Below are 15,517 nucleotides of genomic sequence, written 5' to 3'. Positions count from 1 at the left end.
TGTGTGACACACTCTGATGGGGATATGGAACCTGAAAAGGGCACATCATGTTTTCAGGCCCAAACTGAAATAGTTTCAACCCAAACTATATCTTTTCTAAAAGAAATGCAGGCATGGGGTTGAAACAGAGATTATGGGAATGACCATCCAAGAACCAGGCAAAGCTAAGAGTTGTTCTATGGCTAAGCACCAATTACTGAAGCTACTAATGATACTCTGTTAAACTTGCAAACAGGAGCATATTGTGCTCTGAGAGGCTCTACGGAGCAACTGACTCTTTTTTTTCCCAAAACATATATTGTATCCATTTTGCACTAACACATATGTTCTGACTTTATCTTGGCCATAATTGTATAAATATGGTCATAATTTATAACCCATGATTGAACACAGTAATCATTTACAATGATGTCTAGAGTCATAAGTTTAGTCATCATTCATAAGCCATGAAAAAACAGAATTATCTTTTACAATTGTTTCCCCTCCACAAACACATGTCCCAAAATTTAAGACTATGAAGGGAATTTTTTTGCCAAGATATGACATCCCATTCCTGGGCAGGGATAAAATTTGTGCATAGAGTGAAGAAGGGTTGAATAGGAAAATACAACTTGGAATCAATTCATAAGCAGGCACCAAATCCCTGACATAATTACTGATACAAATTTGTACTTGAAAATAGGACCTTACACTGCCTGGTCAGAGGCCCCAGGCACAAATGTAGCAGAGGATTGCCTTGTGTGGCCTCAATGAGAAAGGAAGAGTCTAAATTTGTAGAGACTTTATGCCCAAGGAAAGGAAAATGCCTGGAGCAGGATGAGCACTATATCAGAGGTAAAGTGGAGGGAGAATGATGTGAAGAACTCTGGGAAGGGAAAACAGCAGTGGATCATCCTTTTGCTTGTAAATTTATAAATTCAAAATTAGAATGTAGACTATGTTTTCACAAGGCATGACAGGTCATTATCAAGCTAGCAAGTTTTTAGGTTTCAAGGGCAGTAGACATAAGTAAATTCTCCAAGCTAGAGTGAGAAGCTTGTGTGTCCTAACCGATGTATTATCAACTTTTAAAGACTAAAGTGCCAATTGTCATTTGGGCACAGGAAATCCTTTAGTCCAATGCTAAAATCATTATTTTTCAATTTCTGGCACAATAAAATATTTATATTTTTTATATCTTGATAAAACTTATTTCTTCTAATGTATGTCTTAAGTTGTTCCTTGGTCATTAGACAACACAGTGGCCCTTTGTAAGCTAACTTCAACAAGAAAGACAAGTCCTGATATCTTGTTATTTTTTTTTTTTCATCCTTCTTCCAGACCCTTCTCTTTCTATCAGTATATGCCCAGTGCAAGGGAATATTTATGTTAGCCATTTTAACTATGTTGGTTTATTTTCTGATGGATAGGCATACCATAGGTGAAAACCCCAATTTCATATACCGTGCAATTGCCTGAGTGCATTGTAAGAAAAGGCTTTTAATTTGATCTTGATCTTGTGAGCTTTTTCAAACTTAACTTTATTTTGATTATTATCTTCCCATGTTAGTTCAAAAGCAGATCATGCAGGCATATCTTGATACCATTTCATCATAGTGAGATCTATGACGTATTTATGTGATTTATGACATCTACAATGCAATGAAATATTTAAGACCCAAATAATGTTACTTCCCAAAAGAAGGAGATATAGTGTACTTAGGAAATTCCTGTGGAAATTCCCGAACATATACATGGAATGTGACATAAACCGTTCTGAAGAAATTTCCCATCAATCTAACATCCCCACCTTTTTACAATATTAAACGTCTCCCTAAAGCTTGCAATATATGGAGATACAGAACAAAATTGAAAAACAGTTGATCATGATCTCAACATGGAGGTCTGATTTATGGGATCTTTGTCAAACAGCTGGGTTGGCTTCCTGACTTTCACTATTGCCACTAGATATGGGTGTGCCAATATTATTTTAGTAAAATGGGGGGTCTGTGTTTCCTTCCATGATTCATGGAGTTTCTGCAACTGGGTAGACTTAAATAGAATTCCAATGAAATAATAGTTTCCTATAATTAAGCTGGACATCAGCCAAATAGGAAAGTAACCAAGAAAATCTTGAACAGGTATAGCCAAGGATAGTGATAAGAGGAATGTTAGACCATGACTAAGACAAACGTCATATGCTATTGTTCTAACAGTCTTATATTTTCTTCTTTCATGTAAAATGCACATAGAAAGAATATTGTCTTAAGTATAATATCTACTGTTTTTACAAAATAATAATGAATCATGGAGGAAAGGTTAGTAATAAAAAAAAGGTTATAACTGATTGTGGATATTGATTATGGATTATATGCTAATTTACAAAAAATTGAGTATGAATAAATTAAATAAATAAAAATAAAATGAATAGTTAATATTAAATAAAAACATATAAATTCAACATGAACAAGTTATGTCATCACCAATTCTCATATGAGATGATGCACCAGAAAGATAAATACTACAAAATATATGTATAAATGTTTAAATTTAAATTTATGAAAAGATAGTCAGATAACTTTCTCTTTTTAAAACAATGTTTATTAGATATTTTCTTCATTTACAATTCAAATACTATCCTGAAAGTCCCCTATATCCCTCCACGCCCTGCTCACCAACCCACCCACTCTGGCATCCTGGCCCTGGCATTCCCCTATATTGGGGCTTTTAATCTTTGTAAGACCAATGGCCTGTCCTCCCAATGATGGCCAATTAGGCCATCTTCTGAAAGATATTCAGCTAGAGACACGAGTTCAGGAGGTACTGGTTAGTTCATATTGCTTTTCCTCCTATAGGTTACAGACCCCTTCATCTCCTTAGGTACTTTCTTTAGCTCCTCCATTGGGGGCCCTGTGTTCCATCCAATAGATGACTATGAGCATCCACTTCTATATTTGCCAGGCACTGGCATAGCCTCACAAGAGACAGCTATATTAGGGTCCTTTCAGCAAAATCTTGCTGGCATATGCAATAGTGTCTCTGTTTGGTGGCTGATTATGGTATGCTTTCCTGGATGGGGCATTCTCTGCATAGTCTTTCCTTCAGTCTCTGCTCCAAACTTTATCTCTGTAATTCCTTACATGGGTATTTTGTTCCCCATTCTAAGGAGGGGTGAAGTATTCACACTTTGGTCTTCCTTATTCTTGAATTTACTGTTTGTTGTGGAGAAAGAGGGACACTCCTCCATTGCTGGTGGGATTGCAAGCTTGTACAAGCATTCTGTAAATAAGTCTGGTGGTTCCTCAGAAAATTGGATATAGTACTACCAAAGGATCCAACAATACCTCTCCTGGGCAGAAGATGTTATAACTGGTAATAAGATTACATGCTCTACTATATTCATAGCAGCCTTATATATAATAGCCAGAAGCTGGAAAGAACAGAGGAATAGAAACAGAAAATGTGGTACATTTACACAATGGAGTACTATTCAGCTACTAAAAACAATGAATTCAGATAACGTTCAACAGCTGTACATCTCAATATAATAAATTTCCATACTATAATTTGGCAAATAATTTTAATATGATTAATTAATGGACATTAATAAATTATATTCCAGTGGATTTTGGTATCATAGGTAGAAGGAAGAATATTCATGAAGTTCAAAATAATTAAAATACAAAATGAAAAGGAAGAGTTTATATCAGGAAAGGGTACAAACATTTGACAGGTTCCAGGAATGGAGCCATCATTTCTTAGATTCAGAGAAGTTAAATCAACTGACCAAATGTGGCTTTCAAACATGGAAAACAAATGGTTTTCAAAAAACACACTATAATACAGTTGGTTAAAGAAATAATACCTGATGTAATTGTATTCATACTATAATTGTACAACATATTTTAGAATGTCAGAGGAATGAGCCCTTTTATGAAATTGTTAACATAAAAGATAAACGTATTTTTTAACTATATTTTAGGAGAATTTTTCATTCTAGTATGAGTTTTTTTCCTGATATTATTAAATGAATTTTTGTCTCATCTCCATAAGATAATGAAACACTTGGGACCAAATATGAAGGCAAGGAGTGCTGTACTGTAAACCAAGATAGAGAAAACTTCCATAGCCACCATGACCTTCCCTTTAGTGTTGTGGTAGAAATGTGTGGCTATCTAAATGGTAACAAATATATCATGTATGCTAGTTGGGTAGTTGCCTTGATATATGGTATATATTTTGCACTTCAGACTTTTTCTCAACATGTTGCTGTTTTGAATATTTTAGAAATTTTGAGATCTTTTAATATTGAAGGGACAGCAGCCAATAGTCAGAAAGCATTGACAATTTTTATATTTTGCTTATATCTCCTCATTCTCTATGATGTGAGGAGTTGAAAATACTCTTTTTAATCAAATCCTTCTATTACTCTCTCTGCCTTGATAGACTGAATTCCATCTAAAACAACAAAATAAAATAATATTGTCCTCTTTATATGAGTTCATTTCTCATGACTAAGAGACATAAATAACCTAAATATAGAATATTTATTAAAGTCTGGGACAACTCATATAACTGTGAACTGATATATTGATCAGATATTTTATTTAAAAAATTAATTATTTACTATACTATCAATTTTCATTGTTTCCTTCTAAGTGTGAGTCTAAACTCAAACAATATTTTTGTGGAAAAATTAGTTCATGTGTCCCCAGTATTTGTGATATATACATATATTTTGCATTGGACAAAATACAGAAGAAGAGCTAGATTATGAATGGATGATAGACAGAAAGAAGTCAGAAAGAAACAGATCAATGACAGAGAGTCAGAGATAAGTAGAGAGAGAGAAAGAGACATGTAATATGATCTATTAGATACTTAGGGAAAGAGAAGCAGCACGCAGATAGATACATATAGAGCTATTAAATTACATATACGTACATGTATACACACATGCTTACATACATACAGACAGACATACAAATATGCATACATTCACATATGCATATTTATATACAGAGAGAGTAAGAGTCCTATAAACAGAGTAAGAGAAACAGACAATGAAGAAAATAAGATCCTTTTTATGTTTATTATTGTTATTATTACCCCCTCAAAAATCCTTCCCCTATACTCCCTTCCATTCTCCTCTGAATGGTGGGGGCCCTCCTGTATATGCACCCACTCTGGCATATAAGTCTCTTTGAGGCTGGGTATGCCCTCTGCCACTGAGGCTACACAAGTCATTCCAGCTTTTAGAACATGTTCCACTGACAGGAAATAGCTCTAGGAATAGCACCCACTTCATTGGTTTGGAGGACACATGGAGACAAAGCTTTCCATTAGTTACACATGTACAGGGAGGCTTATTTTCAGCCCATGAATATTCTTTATTTTGTGATTCAGTTTTTGAGATCTACAAGAGTATAGGTAAGTTGAACCTGTTTGTCGTCCTGTTGATTTCCTTTTCCATTAGATGCTGCAAACCTTCCTCCAGTTCTTCCATCGTTCCATATATGGTTTGGCTGTGGATGTCTGCATCTGTCTGAGTAAGTTGATGTTTTTAGCCTCTCAAAGGACAGTTATGCTAGCCTCCTGTCAGTAAATATAAAATTAATTGTGTGAGAGTTAGGTACTTTCCCAGGGGATGGGTCTCAAGTTGGGCTGGTTATGGTTTGGCCATTTCCCCAGGATCTGTTCTATTCATTCTGCCTGCATTTCCTGTATACAAGATAAATTTTGGGTTGACAGTTAGGTGAGTGTATCAGAGTCCCTATGACACTATTGTGTTTCCTGTCTGGCAACAGTAAGTGGTACCTCCACTGTCTGTCCATAGACCCAATATTGTGATTCGCATTTATGGATATCTCCATTGATTGCTGGGTGCCTCTTATGTCCCAGGACTATGTTACTTCTTGGAGAGGTGCTCTATGTCCTCATCCACATCAGTTGTAGATTACCCTTCATTTTGTCAACTTCTTTTGAAAGCACATCAAAAAAAAAAAAAAAAAAAAAGAAAGAAAAGAAAAAAGAAAAGAAAAGAAAAGAAGACAACAGCAGGTAACCAAACCAATGTTGAAAAAGAACAGAACTTTGTGAAAAATTAACATCCCTGATATCAAGCAGTACTACACATCAATAGTGATCAAAAGTACAAGATACTGGTTCAAAAAGAGACACATTGACCAATGAGTTTGTATCTGAGTGCCAGAAGTAAATGCACACACATGTGAACATTTCATTTTGATAAAGCAACCAAAACCATATACAGAAAACGAGAGAATCCTCAACATATCATACTGGACTAACTGGATGTCTGCATATAGAAAATTGAAAATAGATCTCTATTTATCACACTCCACAAAGCTCAAGTTCAACTGGAACAATGTCTTCAACAAAAGTAACAAGCAAAAGATACACTAAATCTCATAGAGCAGAAAGAGAGAACAATTATTGAGTGCATTAATAAAGGGGACAATTTCTTGAACAGATCAGCAATGGCACAGCCTCTAGGAAAAATTGTGATAAGTAGGATACCATGAAATTCCAAAGCTTCTGTAACATAAAGGACACTGTCAGTAGTACAAAATACAAAAACTCCAGATTGTGAAGGGACATTAATCAATCCTATATCTGACAGCAGCTAATATACAAAAATTATAACTATTTAAATAAGTTAAATACAATCAACTCAAATAACCCAATTTAAAAATGGGCACACAAAGACCTAAACAGAGAATTGTGAACAGAGGAATCTCAAGGGGCAAGAAAGACTTAAAGAAATGTTAAATGTCCTCAGTCATTAAAAGTTAAAACGTTAAAAATCAGAGAAAGGCAAATCAAAATAAAATCTTTAACCAAGGAAAGAAAAGTCACTAGATTCATGTCCAGAGGGAAAATTCCCTAAGTGCTGAGATTCTCAACAGTGCTCCATGAGTAACCAAGTCCAAATGAAAGTCAATATAGTATTCTAAACTATAGAAATGAAAGTAAGTAACATAGACTCAAATGGCAGGCCCATATGTAGTGTAATGAAAAATAATCTTGACCACTACCTGTTTTCATTCAATTTTGACCATAATGTGTTTTCTTCTATTTAGATTTAATATCCTAACATGACTGCTCATTGCTTTCTGAACATTACTTAGTGGTCTGTAGCTCTTTTGTATTGTCTCATTAGGTGTGTGCATTGACAGCAGCATGTGTGTATTGCTGCTATTTCTGGTCATATACTGACAGTCATGTTGGTGATATTTTATATAATTTTACAGGTAGTTGTTTCCTGTTCAGAGAAACAAACTCTTACCGAACGTACTTGTTTCATGGCTCTTGAAATTTTCTGCCCACTTTTTACCAATAAACCCTGAGCTTTTGTTTCTTAGTATGTTGCAAATATATCAGTATTAATTTGATCTTCCCAATTCTGAGTTTTATATGTGCTTATTTTATTGGGGATTTGAAACTTGAAGAGGCTCCTTCCTGTTCTCAGGAAGGAACCCAGATAATTTCAACCCAAACTACATCTTTCTACAAGAAATGCAGGCATGGGGGATGGAACATATATTAAGGGAATTGACCATCATATAAACAACCCAAACTGAGAGCTGTCCTATGGGTAAGCCCCAATCCATAATTCTATTAATGACACTATCTTATACTTGCAGATATGAGCATATTGTGCTCTGAAAGGCTACACCCAGCAACTGACTCACTTTTGTTTTTTTGTTTTTTTGTTTTTGTTTTTGTTTTTGCAAAACATATACTGCATCATTTTTGCACTAACACATGTGTTCTGACTTTAACTTGGCCAAAAGTATATGATTATATATCATGATTTATAAACCATGGTTGAACACAGTAATCATTTACAGTGATGTCCAGAGTTATAAGATTAGTCATTATTGATAAACCTTGAAAGAACAGAATTATCTTTTACAACTGTTTCACTTTATCAAACATATCTTAACACTTAAGATTATTGAGGTATATTTTGTCAATGCATGATATTTCATTCCTTGGCAAGGACATAATTTGTGGACATAGTGAAGAAAGTAAGGCACAGCTTGGAATCCATTCCATGAACAGTCACCAAATCCCTGATATTATTACTGATAAAAATTTGTGTTTGAAGATAGGAGCCTACACTGCCTGGTCTGAGACCCCACAGAGATATGGAGCACAGGACTGCCTTGTGTGGCCTCAATGAGAGAGGAGAAGCCTAAAATTGCAGAGACTTTATGCCCAAGGAAAAGGAAATGTCTGGGGTAAGATGAACACTATCTGAGGAGTAAAGGGGAAAGGGGAATGAGTTGAAGAAATCTGGAATGGGATAACAATAGGAGGTCGTCTTGTTGGTGCAAATTAATAATTAATTTTAAAGATAGAATCTAAATCGATTTTTTTCCCAAGGCATGACAGCCCATTCTCAGGCTGGAAGCTTTTGAGTTTTCAAGAGCAGTAGACATAAATGAAATATCCACGATTGGTTGGGAACCTTTCATGTCCCAGTTGGTGTGTTATTTTTAATGTCCAAAATACAAAGTGTCCTTTGGGTCCTGGAATACATTCAGGCCAATGCTACTGTCATTATTTTGCCATCCTGGCACAATGCAATATTTATTCTTTATATCTTGATAAAACTTCTTTTGGTCTTATTTTGTTCTTTGGTCATTAGCCACCACAGTGGCCTTTTGTAACCTAACTTCTACAAGCAAGAGAAGTCCTGAGTTTTTGATTGTTTTTCATCATTCTTATAGAGTTTCTCTTTCTATCAGTATTAGCCCTGTGAAAGAAATATTAATGCCACACATTTTAACTTTGTTGGTGTGTTTTTTGTTTTTCTGGGGAAGCATACCATAGGTAAAAACCCAATCTCATATGCCACGTAATTGCCTGAATGCATTTTAAGAAAAGGCTTTTAATTTGATCCTGCTCCACATATTTTGCCTTCTCCATCTTTTGCTTTTTCAAAGTTTAATTTATTTGGATTATTTTCCACCTTTGCTAAACCAAAAGCACATCTTCCAAGTATATCTTGAAACCATTTCATAATAGGGAGATCTATGACATATTTATGAGTTTCATAACCTCTACAATGCATGGGGATCTTCAAGAAGACCCTGATAAGGATACCTTCTCAAAAGCAGGCTAGGTAGTATACTTAGGAAATTCCTGGGGAAGCTTAGGAAAATACACGTGGAATATGGCATAAATGATTCTGAAGAAATTTTCCTTCAATCTAAAATAATAAAAGCCTCTCTATAGCCTGCAACATGTGGAGATTCAGAAAACTATTGAAATACAGTTGCTCATGATCTTAACATGGAGGCCTACTTCATTAGATCTTTGTCAAACAGCTGTGTTGACTTTTTGACTTTCACTGTTCCCATTGTATATGGCTTTGCCAATGGATGTGCCAATGTTACTTTAGTAATATGTGAGGTATATGTTTCCCTCATGTCATTTCTGCTACTGAGTAGACTTAAATAGGTTTCCAAAGGAGACATACAGGCCCTCTAGTAGAGCTGGCCATCAGCCAAATAGGATAGTTACAAAGGATATAGTGATAAGAGTAAAGATAGACCATGACTAAAAGTCTTATGCTGTTGTTCTAACCATTTTATATTTGGTTTCTTTCATATAACTCTGGGGACAGAAAAAAAGTTTATTTTAAGTATAATGTCTATTATTTGTACAAAATAATAATGAATCATGAAGAAATGTGTTATAATAAAACAAAAGCCATAAGGGAATTTGGATTATAATTGAGTATTTTATAAAAAGGTACAGAAAAATAGGTTAGAGAAAATTAAATGACTAAAATTCAAATGAATAATTTATATTAAAAATAAAAAATTAAAATGAACAAGAACTGTTACTAGCAATTCTCAGATGAGTTGATGCACTAGAAATATAAATACTATAAAATATATGTGTAAAAGTCTAAATTTAAATGCATGTGAGGGTAGTCAGGAAACTTACATACAGCTGGACATGTCACAAATTTTGTCAAACTATAAATATGAGCTCTAGTTGGATTGCTCTGGTTGACTCATAATATATTTTGGGTAATAAAATATTTTTCTGAATGAAACTTCACACTGAGTTAGTATGGAACACATAATGCCATGAACTAGAATGCCATACCATTATAATTTTTTTTCATTTAAATTATAACATGTGGTAGATTCAATATAAATAAATTCAAACAAACCATTATACATTAATTAAATTCCATGAGATATTTACAAATACCGTGTTGTTCCTTTTCAAATATGGTACATTGAAAATTAAATATGTAATAAATTTAAACACAATTTATATGACAATTGAATTGATAGTATGATTAAATAATAGAAATTAAGAAATTACATTCCAATGGATTTTGTAAGCTACATGCTTTGTTATTTCAGGAAGAACAAGGAATTCTCATAAAGTTCAATAAAATTAAAACAATAAATAAAAAATAACAGTTTCTGTTGGGAAAGGACATAAAGATTTCACACGATTTAGGAATGGAGCCATCAGGTCTTAGACTCAGAGAAGCTGTATAACATATTTTAGAATGATATATGAATGATGCCATATATGAAGTTGTTAAAATAAAAGCAAAATGCTTTTTTCAACTATACTTTAGGAAAATTCTTCCTTCTTGAGGGTGTTCTCTTCCTGATATGATTAAATGAATTCTTGTCTGGTCTCAACAAGATAATGTAACACTTAGGACCAAATATGAAGACAAGGAGTGCTGTGCTGGAAGCCAAGATAGAGAATANTTCCATGGCTACCATGACCTTCCCTTTAGTGCTGTGGTAGACAGGAAGAAAGGTGACCCAGACACAAAAGAATACCAGCATACTGAAGGACAGAAATTTGGATTCATTGAATGTATCTGGCAAACTTCTAGACAAGAAGGCCATGGCATAACTCCCAAGGGCCAAGAAGCAGAGGTATCCCAGGACTGAATGGAAGGCAACAGCTGAGCCCTTGTTGCACAAAATGATGACNTGTCCATATTCNNTATGAGCATCTTGGTCAATGAATGGTGGAGATGTTGCCATCCATATTCCACAAATAAGAAGTTGGATCAGGGTGCAGATAGGAATGATGTAGTTTGGACCCCTTGATACCATTAGCCACCTTACCATTCTCCCTGGAAAACTGACNTTAAAGGCAAGGACCACAGTAAGAGCTTTGGCCAACACAGTGGCAAGAGCCATAGTGAAAGCAACTGCAAAGGTGGTCTGCTGAAGGATGCAGGTAGNTGTGTTTGGCTTACCAATGAAGTTCAAAGAACATAAGAAACAGAAGGTGAGTGTGATGAGCAAAATATAACTCAGAGCTCGATTATTTGCTTTGACAATAGGAGTGTCTCTGTGCTTCACAAAGATGCCAATAACAAAGGCAGTGATTGCACATAAGCACAAAGCTATGCTTGCTAATGCCATCCCCAAGGGGTCTTCATAGCCCAGAAAGCTCACAGATTTTTGGAAGCAATTGCTCTTCTCTGTATTTGCATAATGACTCTCTGGACACTTCACACACTGGTGTACATCTGTTTAGAAACATAGGTTATCTTGAGATCAGGAGTTCAGTATATGAAGATTTTTTTTTATTAGACATCTCTACCTATAGGGACTGTCACAGAAGTCACTTTATTCTGTTCTCTCATGGACAAAGTAATTAGTACTCAGGTATGAATAAATCTAGATTTAGAAACTGCTTCTTGTTCCTTATATATTTTTTTCCGTAATTATGTTCACATACTATAGGTTTTGATGAAGCTTTATTTAAATACTACCAACACACACCTTCCCTTCCCTACCCTCAGTTTTATTCACAATTCGTTGAGCATCCTTTCATATACCTATTACATTTTAATAACCACTGAGTCCATTCAGATGAGCCAGTGCCTGCCCAATTGGGGATAGCTTCATTTGGATTATATTTATACTTTTAAGACCTAACTTTGTAAAGAACAGGCCAAGTTCAAAGTAGAAATAAGCTTACATCCAGGGGTGTTAGTATATGCATTACTTATCAGCATTCTGGAGTCAGAGCCATACAGATCTTCAGTTTAATATCAATTTACAGAGAAAGCCCAAGGACAGTCAAGCTTATGTAGTTATAGAGTTGTAAAACAAAAATTGAATATAGAATTAGGGGGAGCGATATTCTAGCCCCAGTAAGCAGCTTAACTTCAGAGCATTGGTCATGTGGCTCTGGCTTAGGAGTAAAAAGAAGAAGGAGTCTACCAGTACAATTTATTCTGATTACATGGAGCAATAAATTGCAATAATTAAGAGTAGATCAGCATCAATTAGGTGAAATAGTCTGGTAAGTGTTTTCTGAGGTAAAAAATCTGTGTTTCAGAGATACTCAATTTTGTATCACAATTTGCAGTCTAACTTGGTGTTAGAGGCACCCAGGTGTTACTGGATTTGAAAGTATGAAAGGGTCATGAAGAGTAGCTGATGCTTGATAGTGTGAGAAGCCAGCAAATGGCATTGGCAAAGATAAAGCCTCATTTGAAGTTGTTGGCATAGGAATAGAGGGATCATGCAACAAATCTTGAGACTTAGTACCATGAATAGAGCCTATGAGAGGCTACTGGTGAAGCCTAGCTGCAGTGCAAGAACCCAGTGTACTGCAGATGCCAATAGCATGGTTTGATCACCAAAATCAATAGCAAAAGTAGAATATAGTCAACCAGAATCTAGATTGCCAAATCATAGTGATGGAGAAATAATGCAAGCCCATTGCAGGAGCCTAGAAAATCATGTGGAGAGACTGTGGTAGAAGAAGCAATAATGTTGAAATAGCCTTGAAAACCCCAAAATGTTCAAGATTCTAGAACCATGGCATATCTGCTGAGGAAAGCTGCTAGCAGGGATTGGAATCAGCCCAGGTGAAAGAAATATGTTGCATTCAACTAAGATGAAAAAGTTGTAGAGATCTGAAGACCTCTTTGACATCAAATATGGAAATCCAGAGTTTGGAGTTTTCCCAACTGGCTCATGTCTTGCTTTGAGGCTTACACTGAAGAGTTTAAATTAATCTCCAAAGAGATTTGAACTTGGCTTTTTAACATTGTTGAAACTTACAAAATATGTGGATGTTATAAATTGGACAATACTCACTTTCTTAATGCTAGGCCTACTTATTGCCTCTACAGATTCAACAGATTAAACATACCTATGACACCCAGGGAATGGAATAAATGAGTTTTAATATGTTTGGCTTGGGGAATGGCACTTTTTGTAGGTGTGTCTCTTCGAAGGTAGTGTGTCCTTGTGAGCAGGGGCTTTAAAACCCTTGTCTTAGGTGCCAAGAAACCAGTCTTTTATTAGCAGCCTTCAGAAGAAGATATAGAATTCTCAGCCCTTCTGCATCATGCCTGATTTGATGAAGCCATGCTCCCACCTTGATGATAATTGACTGGACCTGTGAACTGCTAAGCCAGCACAAATTAAATGTTGTGCTTTTATGTGTTGCCATTTTTACCGTGTTTGTTCACAGCATTAAAAGCCTATGACAGTGTATTACACAATATTTCTATATTTCTAAAAATATAACTGATAATCAGAATGTCTATTTTATTTCATTAATAACATTAAATTGATATTTTAAAATATAAAATATAGTATTACTTTAGTGTACAAATGTCTATTAACAATATTGTCAAACTTCCAGTGTTTAGCATTCCTTTGAGCAGCACATGATTGAAAAATATAATTAATTAACAGACACTAGCCTGATTTATTCTTAGTTTGTGAATGGCTCTTTTTATGCATATACAGGATACATTCAAAATTTCACTTACATATTCATGTATGTGTGTGGTATGTAAGGATTTCGCTTGTGTGAAATTATATACAAATTAAAATTTATTATTATTGACAGAAGAGAGTGTGGACACTTCATCAAACTCAGAATTCTCCATATGACATTGATAATTGTTTCAAAATTTATGAATAATTTTGTTGGAATTTTGGTGTTGATTGAATTGAAATTGGACATTTCTTTTGGTTAGGAGGCCATTTGCACTATGTTAAGTATATTGATCTATAAGCACAGGAGATATTTTCATCTTTTGATATCTTCCTCAATTTCTCTCTTCAGAGACCTGAGCTTTGTGTCATATAGATTTTTTGCTTACTTGGTTAGAGGTACATGAAGTCGATATTATTTTTGTTAATTGTGAACAGTATTGTTTCTCTGACTTTTTTCAAAGAAATGTTATTGCTTACATACAGTAGGGTACTGATTTCTCTGAGTTAATTTTGTATCTGGCCATATTCTTGAGTTGTTATATCAACTGTAGGAATTCTCTTGTACAATTTCAGGAATGCAGAGATGGTTCAATTTACAAAAACCCATTGATGTAACCCACTATATAAACACACTCAATAAAAAATCTAAGTAGAAGCTGAAAAAGCATTTGACAATATACAATACCCCATCATGTTAAAAGTATTGGAGAGATCAGGATATCAATGCCCTTACATAAATATAATACAAACAATATACAGCAAACAATCAGTCAACCTCAAATTAAATGGAGAGATATTGAAACAATCTTACTAAATTACAGGACAAGACAAGGATGCCCTCTTTCTCAATATCCATGCAACTGTACTTGAAGTTCTAGAGAGAGCCATGAGACAACAATTGCAGATCAAAAGGACATTTGAAAAGAAATAGTCAAGGTATCACTATTTGTGGATGATATGTTAGTTTATATAAGCAACCTCAAAAAAAAAAAAAAAAAACTACCAGAGTTCTTCTACAGGTAATACACAACTTAAGCAAAGTAGCTGGATATTAACTTCACTCAAACAAATTAGTAGCCTTCCTCTACTCAAAGCATAATAAGAATGAGAAAAAAATGGAAAAAAAAAAACCACCCTTCACTATACGCAGAAGTGATATAAAGTATCTCGATATAACACTTAACAAGTAAATGAAAGATCTATATGATGATAACTTCAAGTCCTTCAAGAAAGCCTTTGAAGTAGATCTCAGAAAATGGAGAGAACTCCAATACTCATAGATTCTTTTAGAATCAAAATAGTAAATATGGCCATCTTATCAAAAGCAATCAATAGATTCAGTGAAATCATGATCAAGATTCCAACACAGTTCTTCACAAACATTGAAAAAGCAATTCTCAATTTCATATAGAAAAACAAACCCCAGGATAGAAAAAACAATTCTTAACATGAAAAGAACTACTGGAGGAATTACCATCCCTGAACTCAAGCTGTACTACAGAGCAATAGTGAAGAAACCAACCAACCAACCAAAAAAACACTGTGTTAGTATATATATATATATATATATATATATATATATATATATATATATATATTTATGCCATTCAATGGAATAGAAGTGAAGAACCAAAAATAAGTCCATGTACATATGGAAACTTTATATTTGCAAAGAAGCCAAAAACTTACAATAAAAAAAGAAAGACAGAAGACAGAATGGGAGAAAGAAAGAAGGAACGGAAGAAAGAAAGAAGGAAGGAAGGAGG

The 15,517-nt window shown here is 34.6% G+C and overlaps 1 protein-coding gene across 1 annotated transcript in view; it reads right to left on the bottom strand.

Moving 5' to 3' along the window:
• Positions 1-10,604: 10,604 nt before the first annotated feature.
• Positions 10,605-15,517, bottom strand: part of LOC110315003 (vomeronasal type-2 receptor 116-like) — a 27,886-nt gene continuing 22,973 nt past the window's right edge. The window contains exon 6 of the mRNA XM_021189175.1: positions 10,605-11,533. Coding sequence (XP_021044834.1) covers positions 10,605-11,533 — 929 coding nt within the window. The remainder of the gene's footprint in view (positions 11,534-15,517) is intronic.

Source organism: Mus pahari, unplaced genomic scaffold (assembly GCF_900095145.1).
Source record: "Mus pahari unplaced genomic scaffold, PAHARI_EIJ_v1.1 scaffold_5176_1, whole genome shotgun sequence".
In the NCBI taxonomy this organism is placed as follows: Eukaryota; Metazoa; Chordata; class Mammalia; order Rodentia; family Muridae; genus Mus; species Mus pahari.
The sequence above is the reverse complement of the archived record's forward strand: the minus strand, read 5'-3'. Positions and strand labels throughout refer to the sequence as shown.